This window comes from Natator depressus, chromosome 1 (assembly GCF_965152275.1).
Source record: "Natator depressus isolate rNatDep1 chromosome 1, rNatDep2.hap1, whole genome shotgun sequence".
NCBI lineage: Eukaryota > Metazoa > Chordata > Testudines > Cheloniidae > Natator > Natator depressus.
Genome location: NC_134234.1, coordinates 321,548,324 through 321,563,470, shown reverse-complemented (window position 1 = coordinate 321,563,470; position 15,147 = coordinate 321,548,324). Strand labels below are relative to the sequence as shown.

The 15,147-nt window shown below is 43.4% G+C and overlaps 2 protein-coding genes across 10 annotated transcripts in view; both read left to right on the top strand.

Moving 5' to 3' along the window:
• Positions 1–1,585, top strand: part of PUS7 (pseudouridine synthase 7) — a 42,167-nt gene extending 40,582 nt beyond the window's left edge. For all 4 annotated transcript variants that reach the window (XM_074942495.1, XM_074942494.1, XM_074942493.1 and 1 more), the window contains one exon: positions 624–1,585. In XM_074942495.1, coding sequence (XP_074798596.1) covers positions 624–760 — 137 coding nt within the window. In that variant the 3' untranslated portion in view covers positions 761–1,585. The remainder of the gene's footprint in view (positions 1–623) is intronic.
• Positions 1,586–7,251: 5,666 nt separating this feature from the next.
• The window catches only part of RINT1 (RAD50 interactor 1), a 23,337-nt gene continuing 15,441 nt past the window's right edge, over positions 7,252–15,147 (top strand). The window contains exons 1-4 of one of the 6 annotated variants that reach the window (XM_074942484.1): positions 7,291–7,333; positions 12,670–12,751; positions 13,666–13,861; positions 14,107–14,348. In XM_074942484.1, the coding sequence (XP_074798585.1) occupies positions 7,294–7,333; positions 12,670–12,751; positions 13,666–13,861; positions 14,107–14,348 (560 nt within the window). In that variant the 5' untranslated portion in view covers positions 7,291–7,293. Of the gene's footprint in view, positions 7,334–7,354; positions 7,507–12,669; positions 12,752–13,665; positions 13,862–14,106; positions 14,349–15,147 lie in introns of those variants that run through there. The other 5 variants (XM_074942487.1, XM_074942486.1, XM_074942488.1 and 2 more) reach the window with 5 other exon arrangements.

Sequence of the window (15,147 nt, the reverse complement as noted above, 5' to 3'; positions counted from 1 at the left end):
AATTGAAGTTCAGTGGGAGATTTGTGTGCTTTTAAGTGCATGCTTTAGTGTTTTGCTTAACTGGGGATAAAATTATAACAGAAAATGTTTAAAATAGGATTGATGACATGCTAGCAGAACAGCATCAGAAATATTATTTGTTAAAACTGGTATTAGTAAGTGTAATATTTTGTTTCTAGGAGAATTGGTACAGGTTAAAAGTTTTAAGAACTTTTAACATGTCAGGATTGTGTGATGGAACTGTTGAATAAAGTACACAGCCAGTTATAACATATAGGCCTTACTGCTTTACAATCAAGTCTTGTAGGAGGAGAGGAAGGCAGTCCTGAAATACCAAATTTTTGTATGACTAAAAGGTGGGGTTTTTTGTTTGTTCGTTTTAAATAAAATTTGCTACATAAATAGTGAAACTTTACTTTTCCCATTGTGGGAAAACTCCATGTCTCACATCTGCCACGTACGTGAAGGTTGTAGCATGAATTGACATTTCACAAAACATTTCCATGGTTGATAAATTAATTTTTTTATTTCTTAAATTGTGTGAGCCCTTCAGCCCAATTTAAATAATGCCCAGAGGAGGTATACTATATGTGCCAGTTAATCTCTTCTTTCTTATATAATAGAAGGTAAATTCAAGGCCTTGAAGATGGAATTCTCTCTTCCTCCATCCACTTACGCTACCATGGCAATTAGAGAAGTGCTAAAAATGGACACAAGCATAAAAAACCAGACACAACTGAATACTATATGGCTGCGCTGAACAAATGCTCTAAAGTCATGTAAAGATTTTAAGATGTGAAAGTGTTTTCATATTTACTTGTTCTGTGCAAACCCTAGTTTTGATTTTGAAGATTTGTAGTAAAATATTCGTATTTTTTAAAGTTGTTTTTATTAGCTTCAATGATTATATGCAAAATGGTGTTAGTAAAATAATAAAAATATTAGATTGGGTTTTTTTAAATGACCTTAGTAAATAAGGTGCTTGAGCTGTAGCAAAACCACATCTTAAGATATGGGCTTAGGACAGCAATTCCAAATCTTCAGTAATTGCCTCTCCAGAAGTACAGTGAGTATTCAGCATGCTTTCATGAATGCAGCACAGAATAAAATTTCTTGCAAGTGTGCTAACGTTACAGATGAGGAATGCTAATTAGAGTAAGTAAGGCAATGAATATTTATATTAGAGGAATACATTTATGTCGCTTTAGAAGGCCAATAGCTTTTGCACTGATGTGGTAGAGGATTTTATTGGCAGAATTTTTCATGCTTTTTATGTGATATAAACATGTACATCTGTTTTTATTAGTTGAACTGTACATTTTATTATGAAAATGTTTGTGCATTTTTCCCATCTCTACTACTACCTGTACCAAAGAACAGGTAACGAAAACAAGTTAACCAAAAAGCCCAGATGACAGTTTGTATCAACAACTAACTCCTTTATACCAGCATATTTAGTGTGTCCATTGCTGGCAATGGATGAGCAAGGCAAATCTGTATCATTTCATGAAAGGATTAAAAAGCCATTCTAAAACAATTGACAGCAGTTAAGTTGCATTTTGACTTTATAATTTCTAAACCCAAACAAATAAGAAACCTGTTTGTGCCGCTTGTGTTAATAAATTGTTAAATATGAGACACTTTGCACTGTCATTTTTATAAAAAATTGAATAGGGTTTTGCATACCAACAATATGAAAATTTCAGTATTTCACTTTTAGAAAATATGCAGTGTTGCCACCCATATATCCCGAGAGAACCTGCTTCAATAAATAAAAACCCCTCTGACCACACACCTCTAGTTATCACCTATCACGCCCCACTGGAACCCATCTGGGGTATCATCAAAGAAATTTTTCCTGAACCCCCTCTTCTGGCCTTCAAACAACCCCCAATCTCTCCAAGCTCATCAGAAACAAGCTCCGAACAAATCAGAATACACCAACTCAAAAGCTCCAGACCCTACCAGAGTAACAGATTCAAACCGTGCAGACATATCTCCACTGCTACAATGGTCAACACCCTCCACAATACACCTTTCAAGATCTATGGGTCCTACATATGCCTGTCACAACATGGGGTGTACCTCATCCATTGCACTAAATGCCCTAGTAGAACTATGTAGGTCAGTGGGTCTCAACCTATTTACCGTTGTGGGCCACATATGCAGTTATCTGTGTTATGTGGGCCCCATCCACACAATATATATGCTACCTGTATGGCCCTGAGGATGTCACATGGGCTGCAGTTGTGTGCTGATTGGGCCACGGGTTGAGAACCACTGATGTGGGTGAAATGAGACAATCACTACACTCTTGAATTAAGTCAAACACAAAAATGATAAAAGACAAAAACACCACATCACCTGTAGGTGAACACTTCACAAAACGATCACTCTGTATCTTACCTATCAGTCCTCACCTCAAAGGAAACCTACACAAGACACTCAAAAGATGAGCCTGGGAGCTTAAATTCATAACTTTGCTAGACAGTAAAAATCATGGACTGAAAAGAGACATGAGTTAGGAATGGAATCAACAAAGTCTCTGTCCTTTGATGCTATGCAATATTTCAATTGCTTTCAACTGGCCATTCTTGTATGCAGGAGGAGTACTTTACCTTAATCAATGCGGTTTTCCTGTTTTGTTGAGTTATACAGTTAGAGGTTTACAATGGGCCACAGCTGTGTGCTGATATACTCTATATAAATGTATACCCTGGGTTACAGAGATTATAAATTAGATTAATGCATGCAGCATCCCACAAGCATTTTATAAAGTCTAAACAGCATCTGAGGATGCTAACACAAGTAAACAAGACTGGTTTCCAGCTATGCCATTGTAAGTTTAGTGAGGCCTGGGGCCTTGGCATGAGCTGGTACCTGGTCTGCCAGCGTCACAGTCCCTACCAAACAGAGATTATTTCAAGTAAAAATTAATATAAACATATTTTTTTCTTCCTCTCAGGGGTGTAAGGAGCATTGACTCTGCTCATATATCTCAGCCTGTCTTGAAAATATGTTTTTTATTGATGCAGAAATTTAGGTGATTCATTTGATTCATATTTATATGCCAGTTTAGGCTTTATACCTTCAGTGTGTAGATCTGTTATGACAAATATTCTTGATCTAAATTGGTTACTGGAAAATTAACTGTCAGCTTTATATTGATACCTCTTTTCCTTCTCTCAGGAAAAACCATTTTGTTTCTTCACAATTTTTTCAGATCAGGAGATCATTTAAATAATAAATGCATTTTTAAAATTTGGTAGCTTATGAGTTTACTTCATTATCTTCAGTAATATTTATCCCATTCTGCTACTTTACATATAGCAATGACAACATTTTAAAGCATGGCTGTCTAAAGTTAAGCGTCCTAAGTAGCCCGATTTTCTCAGTTGCTGGTCACCCAGAATTGCCCATGTAGACAATGGGAGATGAGGGAACTCTGCCATTATTGATCCAGCCAAACTGAAAATGGATCCAAAGAATGAGTAATTCTTATTTGATTGGAAGTCTATTATGCTAGTTCCGTACAAATAATAGTAAACAAATCTAAACTCTAAATAAGTATTTAAAAAAGAGACTATAGGGCATTAATCTGTCCTCCTAGGCTAAATTATTAGAGGGCAGATTCTCCACTCTGCCCATTTTTCTCATTGTGCCATGGACAGGCTCCAAAATACTCTTGCAGGTCTCTTAACCTCAGCAGTGGAGCAGTTTAATTTACAACTGTGGTGAAACAGGCATATTGGGGCTCCACTTCACATGCCCCCTTCCTCACTTACACCTGGGATGGCAGGCAACTGGTCAAGCTGACTGTGCTCTTTGCATGACAACCATCTGCTGGCATTCTCCATAGACTCCCTCCAGCCATTCTGAGGCCACTTTCACCATGCACAGTCGCCATAATGAACTGGAGAATGTGAGTCTTAACATTTTCAGCTATTTTCTGCTTGTAAAGGCCCCATATACCATGGTCTCTTGCTGTTTTACCTCTTTCTAGAGCCTGTTTTTTCCCTCCTCCTCCACCCATTGTTGCATTTTGATGTGCTGGATCTGGAGATGGTGCAGATCCTTTTGGATGCCATGTGAGTTCCTTGGGTCTGGAAGAATCTGTTTTTAATATTATTTTTGGCTCCGCTGTGTGCCAAGTACCTTGCAGTAAATATAGAGAACCCAGCTGTGCCTCAGTTTCCTGCATCTGTAATAACAATGCTTTGCCCTTGCATGGAGAATTGCACCCACCCTTTTCTGAAAACATAAAAATGGTTATACTGGGTCAGACCAATGGTCCATGTACCTCAGCGTCCTGTCTTCCAACAAGGCCTGTGCCTGATGCTTCAAAGGGAATGAACAGAACAGGGCAATTTATTGAATGATACGTCCAATCATTTAGTCACAACTTTTGGCAGTCAGAGGTCTATAGACACTCAGAGCATGGGGTTGTTGTGTCCTGACAATCTTGCCTAATAGCCATTGATGTACCTATCTGACATGAACTTACCTATTGTTTTAATCCAGTTATACTTCTGGCCTTCAAAACATCCTCTGGCAATGAGTTTCACAGGTTGACTGTGCATTGTGTGGAGAAATATTTCCTTATGTTTGTTTTAAACCGATTGCTTGTTAATTTCATTGGGTGACCCCTGGCTGTTCTGTTATGTGAAGGAGTAAATAACACTTCCCTGTTTACTTCCTGCACACCATTCATAATTTTATAGACCTCTATTATATTCCCCCTTAGTAATCTCTTTTTGAAGATGAACAGTCCTAATCTTTTTAGTCTCTCCTCATACGGAAGCTGTTCTATACCCCTAATGATTTTTGTTGCCCAGCAACATGAACAAGGGAGGGGAAGCAGGGGCATGGGCCCCCCAATCAGCAGGGGCACAAAACTCTTATGGGGCTAAGAGAGCTCCACCGGCCCCGGGGGGAGAGCCAGCTCTCCAGCTGCGGGGGAGGGAAGGCATAGAAAGTGCCCTTCCAAAAGCGGCCAAACTTTTATTCCTGTGCACACCCCTATTCTTCTCTGTACTCTAATTCTCATGTATCTTTTTTGAGATGGGGGTGACTAGAACTTCATCAAATATATAAGCTGTGTGTGAACTATGGATTTATATAGTGGTGTTAAAATACTTTGTTTCATTATCTATCCCTTTCCTAATGTTCTGTTTTTGACTGCCACTGGACATTGAGCAGATGTATTTAGAGACTCATACACGATGACTTCAAGGTCTTTCTTGAGTGGTAAGAGCAAATTAGACCCCACCATTTTGTATTGTGAATATAACCATAAATCTACAATGCGCATTACTTTGCATTTGTCAACATTGAATTTCTTCTGCCATTTTGTTGCCCAGTCACCCAGTTTAGTGAACTCTCTTTTTAATTATTTGCAGTCAGCTCTGGACTTACTTATTCTGCATAGCCATAGGTTTCAGAGTAACAGCCGTGTTAGTCTGTATTCACCAAAAGAAAAGGAGTACTTGTGGCACCTTAGAGACTAACCAATTTATTTGAGCGTAAGCTTTCGTGAGCTACAGCTCACTTCATCGGATGCATACTGTGGAAAGTGTAGAAGATCTTTTTATACACACAAAGCATGAAAAAATACCTCCTCCCACCCCACTCTCCTGCTGGTAATAGCTTATCTAAAGTGATCACTCTCCTTACAATATGTATGATAATCAAGTTGGGCCATTTCCAGCACAAATCCAGGTTCTCTCACTCCCCCCCCCCCCACACACACAAACCCACTCTACCAGGAGGTACCAAGTACTCCTTTTCTTTTTGCATAGCCATAGTTTTACATTTGAGGGGGCAGTTCCAGTCAGGCCAATGGGGCCACATGTGAGAGAGGCAAATTCTGTAACTCCCCTGCCCCAGGCTTACAGTTTGGGGGGGCAATGCCCATGATTTTGACTCATATTGTCTGCTAACTTTGGCACTTGGCCTGGGCTCAGGGAGCTCTGATCATCAGTAGACAGGACACAGCACCCATCCCTTGCAGAGCCTGCCGCTAACTGGAAAGAGGAGTCGATTCCCCCTAGAGCTCCCATAGGGCCCCAATCCTGCCTCCCCCACACCCCCAAATTGACATCAATGGCAGCAGGATGGCAATAGGATTGTCAGGTGTATGGATTTCGACCGGAAAGCCCAGTCGAAAAGGGACCCTGATGGCTCCAGTCAGCACAGCTCTGGGCCATTAAAAGTCTGGTCGGCGGTGCAGGTAGCTTCCCTACCTGGCTCCGTGCGACATCTGGGAAGCTGCTGGCATCTCCCTTTGACTCCTAGGCAGAGGGATAGCTGGGGGGGGGCTCTGTGCGCTGCCCCCGCCCCCAACTCCGCTGCTCCCATTGGCCAGCAACAGGAACATTGACCAATGGGAGCTGAGGGGGCAGTGGCTGCAGGCACTGGCAGCGCACAGAGCCACGTGATCACACCTCCGCTAAGGAGGTGGAGGAAGATGCCAGCAACTTCCCGGGAGCCGCTTGAGGTAAGCGCCCCCCGGTGGCTGCCCCCCTTCCTGCCCCTCAACAATGAGCCTCCTCCAGCACCTCACCTCTGGCCCCATCCCAGAGCCCACACCCCCAACTGAAGTCCTCACCCCCCCCCAAACCCCAACCTTCTGTCCCAACCCTGAGCCCCCTCCAGCACCTCACCTCTGGCCCCATCCCAGCGTCCTCATCCCCCCCACACTCCAACCTACTGCCCTAGCCTGGAGGCCCCCCCCCGAACCCCTCATTTCTGCCTCACCCCCCAGCCCATACCCCCTCCCACACCCCAACCTCCTGCCCCAGCCCAGAGCCCCTTTCTGCACCCCAGCACCTGTACCCACAGTCCTCATCACCCCACAAACACACACACCCCCCACACCTCCTGCCCCAGCCTGGTGAAACCAGCGAGTGTGGGGGAAAGCCAGCAACGGAGGGCGGGGGGCGGAGTGAGCGGCGGGGGGCATGGCCTTGGAAAAGGGGTGGGGCAGGGCAAGGGTGTTTGATTTTCTGCAAATAGAAAGTTGGCAACTCCAGCTGGCAACCCACCCAACCCGCAATGCTTAAGGAGCTGGACAGGCCTCCGGGGACGGTGAGTCCGCAGCACTATGGGGCAAGGCGTGGGCTGCTCCCTCCCCACGCCCGGGACTCGGAGACCCAGCGCCAGGTTCTCTCAGGAGGCATCTCACCGCCAAAGCGAAGCACCAACCGCCTCCTAGGCTCGCGCCGCATAGGCGACAACACAGGGCACGCAACGGCAACCTCTGACCGCGCGCATGCGCTTTCTTCTGTGGCAGCGATGACATCACGGGATCCTGATGGGTGGGACAGACCCGTGGGTATGTTACAGTCTCCCTCTCTCTTCATTCCGCCCACTTCTCGCGGGACCCGGAGCAACTTCGGGATTTCCCGCTGCGCCGGGGTGGCAGGTGCCAGTCAGTGGTGGAGCTGACGGGGCGGGGCAGAGCCCTAGGCGGTTGGCGAATAACTCGGGTCTGTCCGTGCCCTAGCGGTAAGCGGCCTCGTTCAGCCCGGGAAAGCCGGGCTGGCCTCTATTGCCGGCTCCCGATGCCGGCGTGTGAGGGGCCTCAGCTCTTGGCGGGCTGCGGGGGCCTAGCAAGGAGAAGGGCTGCCTTCGGGGACCCAAGGGGGGCTGCTAGGGACCATGGCAACGCTAATGGCGTGCGGGGCCTAGGCGAGTGCGGCAGGCAGGCTGAGGAGACCCCCTGGCCGAGAAGATCTCTTCCCTCACCCACCCTGTTCTGTGGTGGGGGCGGAGGGGCGAGCAACCCCCTCGCCTGCTGCAGGGGGAGGAGTAGTCCCATCCCCCCACGGTGAGCAGTAGGTTCGGAGATAGTGGTCTCCAGGGATGCTGGTGGCTGTCTTTGGTAGCTAGGGTTGCCAGCTGTCTAATTGCACAAACCCAAACATCCGTTCCCCTCCCCAAGGGCACACCCCTGCCCTGCCCCTACTCACTCCAGCCCCATACCCTCTTTCGCTAGCTCTCTCCCTCACCTTTACTAGGCTGGGGTGGGAGGGGGCTGGGGCAGAGGCAGTGTTTTCCCCAGGAATTGAAATGGGGGGGGTTGAATTTATGGGGGGGCAGGGCCGATGACGGGTGAGACCCTGAGGGTGAAGGTGGGCTGTATGGCACCATAGTGAAAACTGAAAAATGTTTCATGACCATTTGATTAGATTTAATTCCTGTTTTAAAATTATCAAACAAATTAAAGTTGGCTGTTCAAGCCTTTGATGAAGCACTACATAGATATCCTTCTTGGTTTCTTGTTATAATTTTGCACAACTCTGTTAATGAACTTTTTGAATGCAATGCGTTCATCTTTGGTGGCTTCGCGTGTGTCCGGTACTTCCATTCCTTCAGTTGATATGCTCATTAGTTCATTCACGTGATCAGGAAGAAAACTACTTATTTCAGAACACAAAATTGTATTTAAGGATGAAAAAGAACGGTCAGCTGTAGCTGTTATCACTGGGAGTAGCAAGAGATGAATTCCTACTTCTTTCATCCCAGGAAACATAGCATAAAGATCGGGTCAAGCCACTAGTGATGATAAAAAAGAAGTTCAAGTCAAATCTTCATTCATTTGTCATATGATATTCCACCCTGTGTTTAAAGTCTCTATTCTGTCCTGAGCACATGGCAGCCCCATTGGTGGTAGTGCCTCACCCATTCAACTGTCAGTGTTTTATAGTACAGGGATCTGTAAAAGCTATGTAGAGTTTGAGTAGAATCTAGAAGTCGCTGTTGCAGATTTTTAAGACTCAAGTCTGTGTACTTTTTCAGTTGTCTTAAACACTTGTCCTCTTCACTTAAGGATTCATGATAAATGCCTTCATTAGTCAACTTCTGGACTGAAGTCTGCTTTTTCAATGGATAGCTCTCTGATCCAAACGTAGCTTCTTTTGCTGGACAAAGATCTACTACTGTTGTAACGGATGCCTGGATGGCATTATTTAATGGTCCAAGTGGTTTCAACAATAGACTTACAAGAGAGAGAACGGTAATAGTCTTCTCAGAACGTAGTAGCAAAAGTAATTCACCAGCCTCACTACTTAGATCCATCCCATCTTTGTAGATACTTTACAAAGCCAGTAATAATGGCTGGAGTAATTTTAAGACAACAGCTAAGGATTGCTCATGAGAAAGCCAGAGGGTTTTCCCAGGTTGGACTAATTTGGGCTTCAGTCCATCTTCTATATTTTCCAAGATATTCAGTCTTTTTGGACTCCTGCTGAAAAAAAAATATAATGAAGACATTACATTTATAGCTTTTTAAACATCTTTTGAAGAGTCTGCAGCTCGTACTAGTTGGAGTAGATGGCCTCTGCAGTGTGTATAGGAGAAATTTAGGGTTACACTTTTCTCTGAGCAAAGCTTGTACTCCACCATGTCTTCCAGAGAAGTTTGCAGCTCCATCAAAAGCACAAGCTGCCATCTGTTTGGGGTCCAGCTGACAAGCATTTAACTCTTCTAAGATGTGGGTTGTCACAGATGCAGCCAATGTGTCTTCTATAACTTGAACATCTAGAAATGCATCTACTGGCCTACCACTGACATCAAGATAACATACACAGTGACTTAATACTTGATGCCCATTTGCATCGGTGCATTCATCAGCCATGTATACAAATTTTTTGAATGTGGTGAGAGAGTTCTTCACTTTTTCAACTGTTGAGTCTTTCACTGTTGCACCACATGCTTCTAGCCAGTCAGTTGAGTTTTTTGCAGAAAGATAGTGAGCATTTGCTGGTCTTGTTTGGAACCAGTGTTCAACTTCAGGATGAACAAGTGACAATGCACTTAACATTGGCCTCCAGTTTGTAGTGTGTGGTATCTCTTGCCTAAATAGAAAATATGATGCCGGAGCCATGTTTGTTTGCATGAATTGTGTTGTGTCTCCAGCATTCTTAACAGCCTCATTAACACTCACTGGTGTTGTCCTTGGTCAGTGGAGACTCAGAGTTCAGAGATGCTTTAACATGAGTTCACCTCCCAAATGGGAAGCAAGAAGGCACCTTGCTCGTTCCTCCAGCTGCTCACTGTTCGCTCTGGCCACTGTTGTTCATTGTGCCACCGTTCACTCTATCCCTCTGTTGCCAGTGGCCCTGCGCTGTCACCTTTTGCTGCCACTGTGACATCTGTGAGTTGGTCTCTTGAGGTTCCACCCAGCTCTCAGTGGGGGAACCTCACTGCTAGTGCAGACTGGGCCGTCTCTTCCACAGAAACACTGTCCCACAGCAGGTCTAAGCACTTAAATCTGATTATCAGTAATTTCAGCTGTAGTGGTCACTTAACAAAACAAAAGATTCTCTATGGAGACTAATCAGCTCTGTCTTTAAACAGTGGAGAGGGGCAGGTCAAATAGTACTTGTGAGTCAGGCAGACCATCAAGCAAAACACCTGTCTCCACTCTCTCTCTTGATGCCTTCAATCAGCACAGGCTAAGTACAGTTCTACTGCCCTTTATTCAGACAATAAGAATAACAACATTTAATCCCCCCGCTGCATTCAAGTGATTTGTAACCCAACCCCAGCCAAAATCTATCACTTGGGCAACACAGCTGGATTTGCTGTGTTTGCAGGATACTTAGGTAGATTAGGTGTGAATGTAAATACAATCTGGTCCTGAAGTCTTCCCCCCAGCTCATCACTAGCTGTCAGGGAGAGCTCATTTAGACTTTGCTTACAAATAATAATTTGAAATTATTAGGTTGGCCAACAACACCGAAATGAATGCACTGACATTGTCATAAAAAACAACAGTTGTATAAGGAAGCTAGTCTGTGTTCATACTTTTCAAATCTGTTATACTTTTTCAGATACATGTATTTTATCATACACTGTATATACTTTTAAAGTGTGTATTAATGTTTCAGTTTCAATGCAGATTTCCAAACAATCACTAAATCGGCAACACTGCATGTAACTAGTTCACAAAACTGGGGTTGGGGAAATTCAGGGTGGGTGTGGGGAAATCCCTGAGCAGAGGGTTGGGGGGGCGCAGACTGTGGGAGGGAGTTTGGGTGCAGGAGGGGGCTCAGGGCTGGGGCAGGGCTGTGGGAGGGGGTGTGTGCTGTGCGAGGGAGTTTGGGTGCGGGAGGGGGCTGGGGCAGGAGCTTGGGGTGCGTAAGGGGGTACAGGCTCTGGCTGGGTGGCGCTTACCTCCTAGAAGTGGCAACATGTCTGGCAGTGGCTCCTAGGCTCATGGGTGGCCAGGAGGCTCTGCGGGCTGCCTCTGCCTGCAAGCACTGCCCCTGCAGTGCCCATTGGTGGCGGTCCCCCATTCCCAGCCAATGGGAGCTGTGGAGTCAGTGCTAAGGCAGGGGCAGCGCGCAGAGGACCCCCCGGCTGTGCCTCCTCCTAGGAGCCGCTGCCGGAAATGTTGCCGCTTCTGGGAGTGGCATGAAGCCAGGGCAGGTAGGGAGCCTGCTTTAGCCCTGCTGCAACGTCAAACTCCCAGCCAAACGGGATGGCAACCCTATGGGTGGCATGACACATCCTAATTATGCTCAAACTTCTCTGCTAGCAAGAGGTTGTTATGACTTGCTGAGGGCTTGCCTAAGTTATGTCGTTCAAGGGTGTGAAAAAACTGTCCGTCCGTTCCCCCCCCCCCGAGCGACGTAACTTACCTCGACTTAAAGCAGTGTCAGCAGCGCCCTGTGTCAACTAGGGGAGTGTAAATACCCTGGGCCTCATAGCCCTGAGTCCAGAAGACAGTGCTTTCTTGGGCCTGGTCCAAGATGGTGGAATGAATTTCTACAGGAATTAAGAGTCACCACAAGCCTTGTGACATTTTGTTTTGAGTGAAAGGTGCACTTCTTCGACCTTGTTTTTCCTATTGTGCCCACAGCAGAGGGTGGTGGTATTGTAGTTTTATATGTATTATTTAATGTCTACTAGTCCCAGTCATGGTCCTGGCTGCTATAATGCTAGGTGTTTCACAAATGCAGAATAAAAAGATAGACCCTAGGCTTTTGGGAGAAGGGATTTTAAGTATAAGATAAACAATAGATGGAGGCAGATGGACAGGGGACTGCAAGGGAACATTGAGACAGTATTGGTCAGTATGATAGGCACTGGTCTTAACAGACCATCAGCCTAACAGTGGTCAATTTTTTATAGTCCTCATAGCAAGTGAGAGTTTGAAGGCGGATAATTAGTTTTGCAGATGTTTATGTGCATGTATAATAAAATATTTTTAAAAAACACAATTTCTCCTTGGAGGAAAAAAAGAGGCCCACCACATATGACAGATGTTAGTCATGACAGATGTTAGTTACACTGCTCAGTGCACTTCTGAAAGATGTTCAGATAGTTTGGTGATAAGGGCCATATAAGAGCATGAATAGAATATATTTACTGTAACTCAGTTTCTTAAGCCAGTAGTTTATTAATAATCCTTCCCTAAGGAAAAAATCCTGTCTCTTGGAGAGTCTTTATGTGTAGCATAGAACCCCTTTCATTTTCGATGTGGGCAACAAGCAGTGAAGGTGGGAGTCTCTTAATAAATTACTAATAGATTCATAAAAAGGGATACTATCTTGAAATGTAGTTCATTGGAAAAAAATGTAAGGAATGTCCGTTCCTACACCTTTCCTTGATTTACCTGCCAATTTTTATGGTATTACAAGTACATTTTCCTACTTTTAAAAGGTTTTTCTCTTTTGCCTGTTGCTGTGTACATAAAAGGAAACAATAAATCACTGAATACACAGAACACTGTCAACTACACAAGGTAAACTGGAACGAGATATTTCATTAATCTCTTTCATTTGTTTGTTATAAAAAGAGTAAATATTTTCAAACTGAAGTAATTTCTTACATTGGTAGTGTTCCTTTAACTGCTTGTTCATATTATAGTTTTAAATCTGCTTTTTGATGTTGGAATGATAACTTGCTTTAGAGGTCAGATAAAGTTTTAAAAGCATATTAACGCATTTAAAACTTACTTTAATTTTTGAAGATGGTGCGGGGAGTTGGATCTTAATCTGATCAAACACTTGACTAATTTGATCAAGTTCCAGATTTCCCTGGCCACTGACAAAGCAGTAGGCCAGGAGGTGCAGCTTCCAAAGCAAAGATTTAAGATGATCAGCTCATTTGATGATTTATGGGAATTTTCTTCTTTTGTATGTCTCTAAAATGCTGTCTGTCAACAGATCGTGTGCAACATCCCACTGTATACTTTGCTAGTGATGGCATACCTGCCATTTAAAAGTGCTGGAGCCTTTTTACTACCTGTGGGGGTGAGGCAAGTCATCTGTACATTTTCAAGTATTTTTATACATACCATCTAGTACAGACATAAAAACATTGAATTGGTTTTAGAAAAATGTATGATATTGGAAATGAAAGCTGACTGACTTCTCTGGGTAGTGGACATGTTTCAGTTCTGTTGAGTGATGGGCACAATGTCCCCAGCAGAGTATATAATAGTGTCATACTTTGCATACTTAGGCCCTGGTTCTCCAAAGGCTTATGCATGTGGCTATCTTTATGCATGTGAGCAGTTGAATGGAAGACAGTATTTTCAGTTGCACTGAACTGAAATCCTTAAGCTGAAATTTCTTCTGCCCCATTCCATATGAAGGTTCATGGTAGTTGATAGAGCTGTGTGGGTGGTGGCTAACTACGGACTCTTTAACTCAGTCCTGCAGGTGACGAAAACATGGCAGCCATTAATGTTGGAAGCGAACAAGTCACTAGAGACCCAGATTGCTGTGACATCCCTTACTCTGTAGCTGAATATGTTGAAAGAGAAGTTGGAACTGACCTTAATTGTCTAAAGAAACTTGGCAAACTTATAGAGGAGCTTTCAGAAAATAAAAAGCAATTAGAGGAACAGGTAAGCATTCTGTTAGTTATTTCTCAACTCCTTGAAACATTAAAAATATACAACCAATTGCATGCATCTAATTACATCAGTGCATTTTGGTAACATTCTACACAAGGTTGTCAGCTAAGCTGTCACTTTCTGATTTTCTCTTATGCTTTACTATGCACGGAAATCTGTAAAAGTGATTTGTTTAATCACTGAAAGAGGGGTCTTAGTACTTTTATGTCAGATGTATTACTCCTCCCTAAATACAGGTACTTACAGTTTCATCAGAAGTCCCCAAAAGAATTCAGAATGCCTTAAAGAATGCAGAGGATTCTAAGAAGTCCCTTAGTCAGCTCCTGGGGGAAGAAACTGTTTTATTTGATTCAATTAATAGCCACCTATTGACAGCACAGCCATGGATGGAAGATCTTGGTGTACTGATTAGTCAAATAGAAGAGGTTGAACGACACCTTGCTTATCTAAAATGGATTTCACAAATAGAAGAGTTAAGGTAAAATAGGCCCACTTTGACTTCTAAGTATCTTTTTCCTGCAGTCTTGTTTAGGGCTTAGGTGGTAATAAATAAATTTGAGACATTTTTGGAGTTGTAAATCTATATTTTTAAATGCAAACAAGTTATAATCCTTGTTAATTCACCTACTGACTAAAAATTCGAATCTAATTTTGATATGCCATTGCTTTCGTTTGCAACTAAATTTGGTGATTACTGTGTTTTGGATATGGGGATGAAAGGGATCATAATTTACCATCTAATCTGAAAGATGCACCTCTAATTGTAGAATATTTGTCAGTGTTGAATATAAATTCTGTATCTTCGCTATCTGTTTTTAACACATAACTGTACAGAATCTAATAATACCGAAAGAAGGTGTTTGAGCAGAAAAAGATGTATTTGCATTATGTAGGTTGACATCTCTTTATTTTTATTGTTTTGGTGAGAATAAAACATTTATCTAAAAAGTTTTTAAATGAGTTGCACAACAGATTTGAAAACACTTAGTTTCTCATCAAGAGCTATCCTCTTGTTCAGTGGTGCACCCTCAACGTAGGTAGCAAGAGGCATGGACCAGAAATTTAGGTGTACCAGGTAGCAGTGCACGGCACTAACTGCAAGGTCACCTAGCTGCTGACCTGGAAAATATTTTCTATTAAAAAAACAAAACAAAAAAACAAAATTGCTTTATACACTTTCATTATACAGTAAGACAAGTAAACAGCAATGAATTATCCTCAGTGTTGCTAAAAATTGCCTCAGTGCATTCTAGTCATGATTTTGCTTTATTTTATAG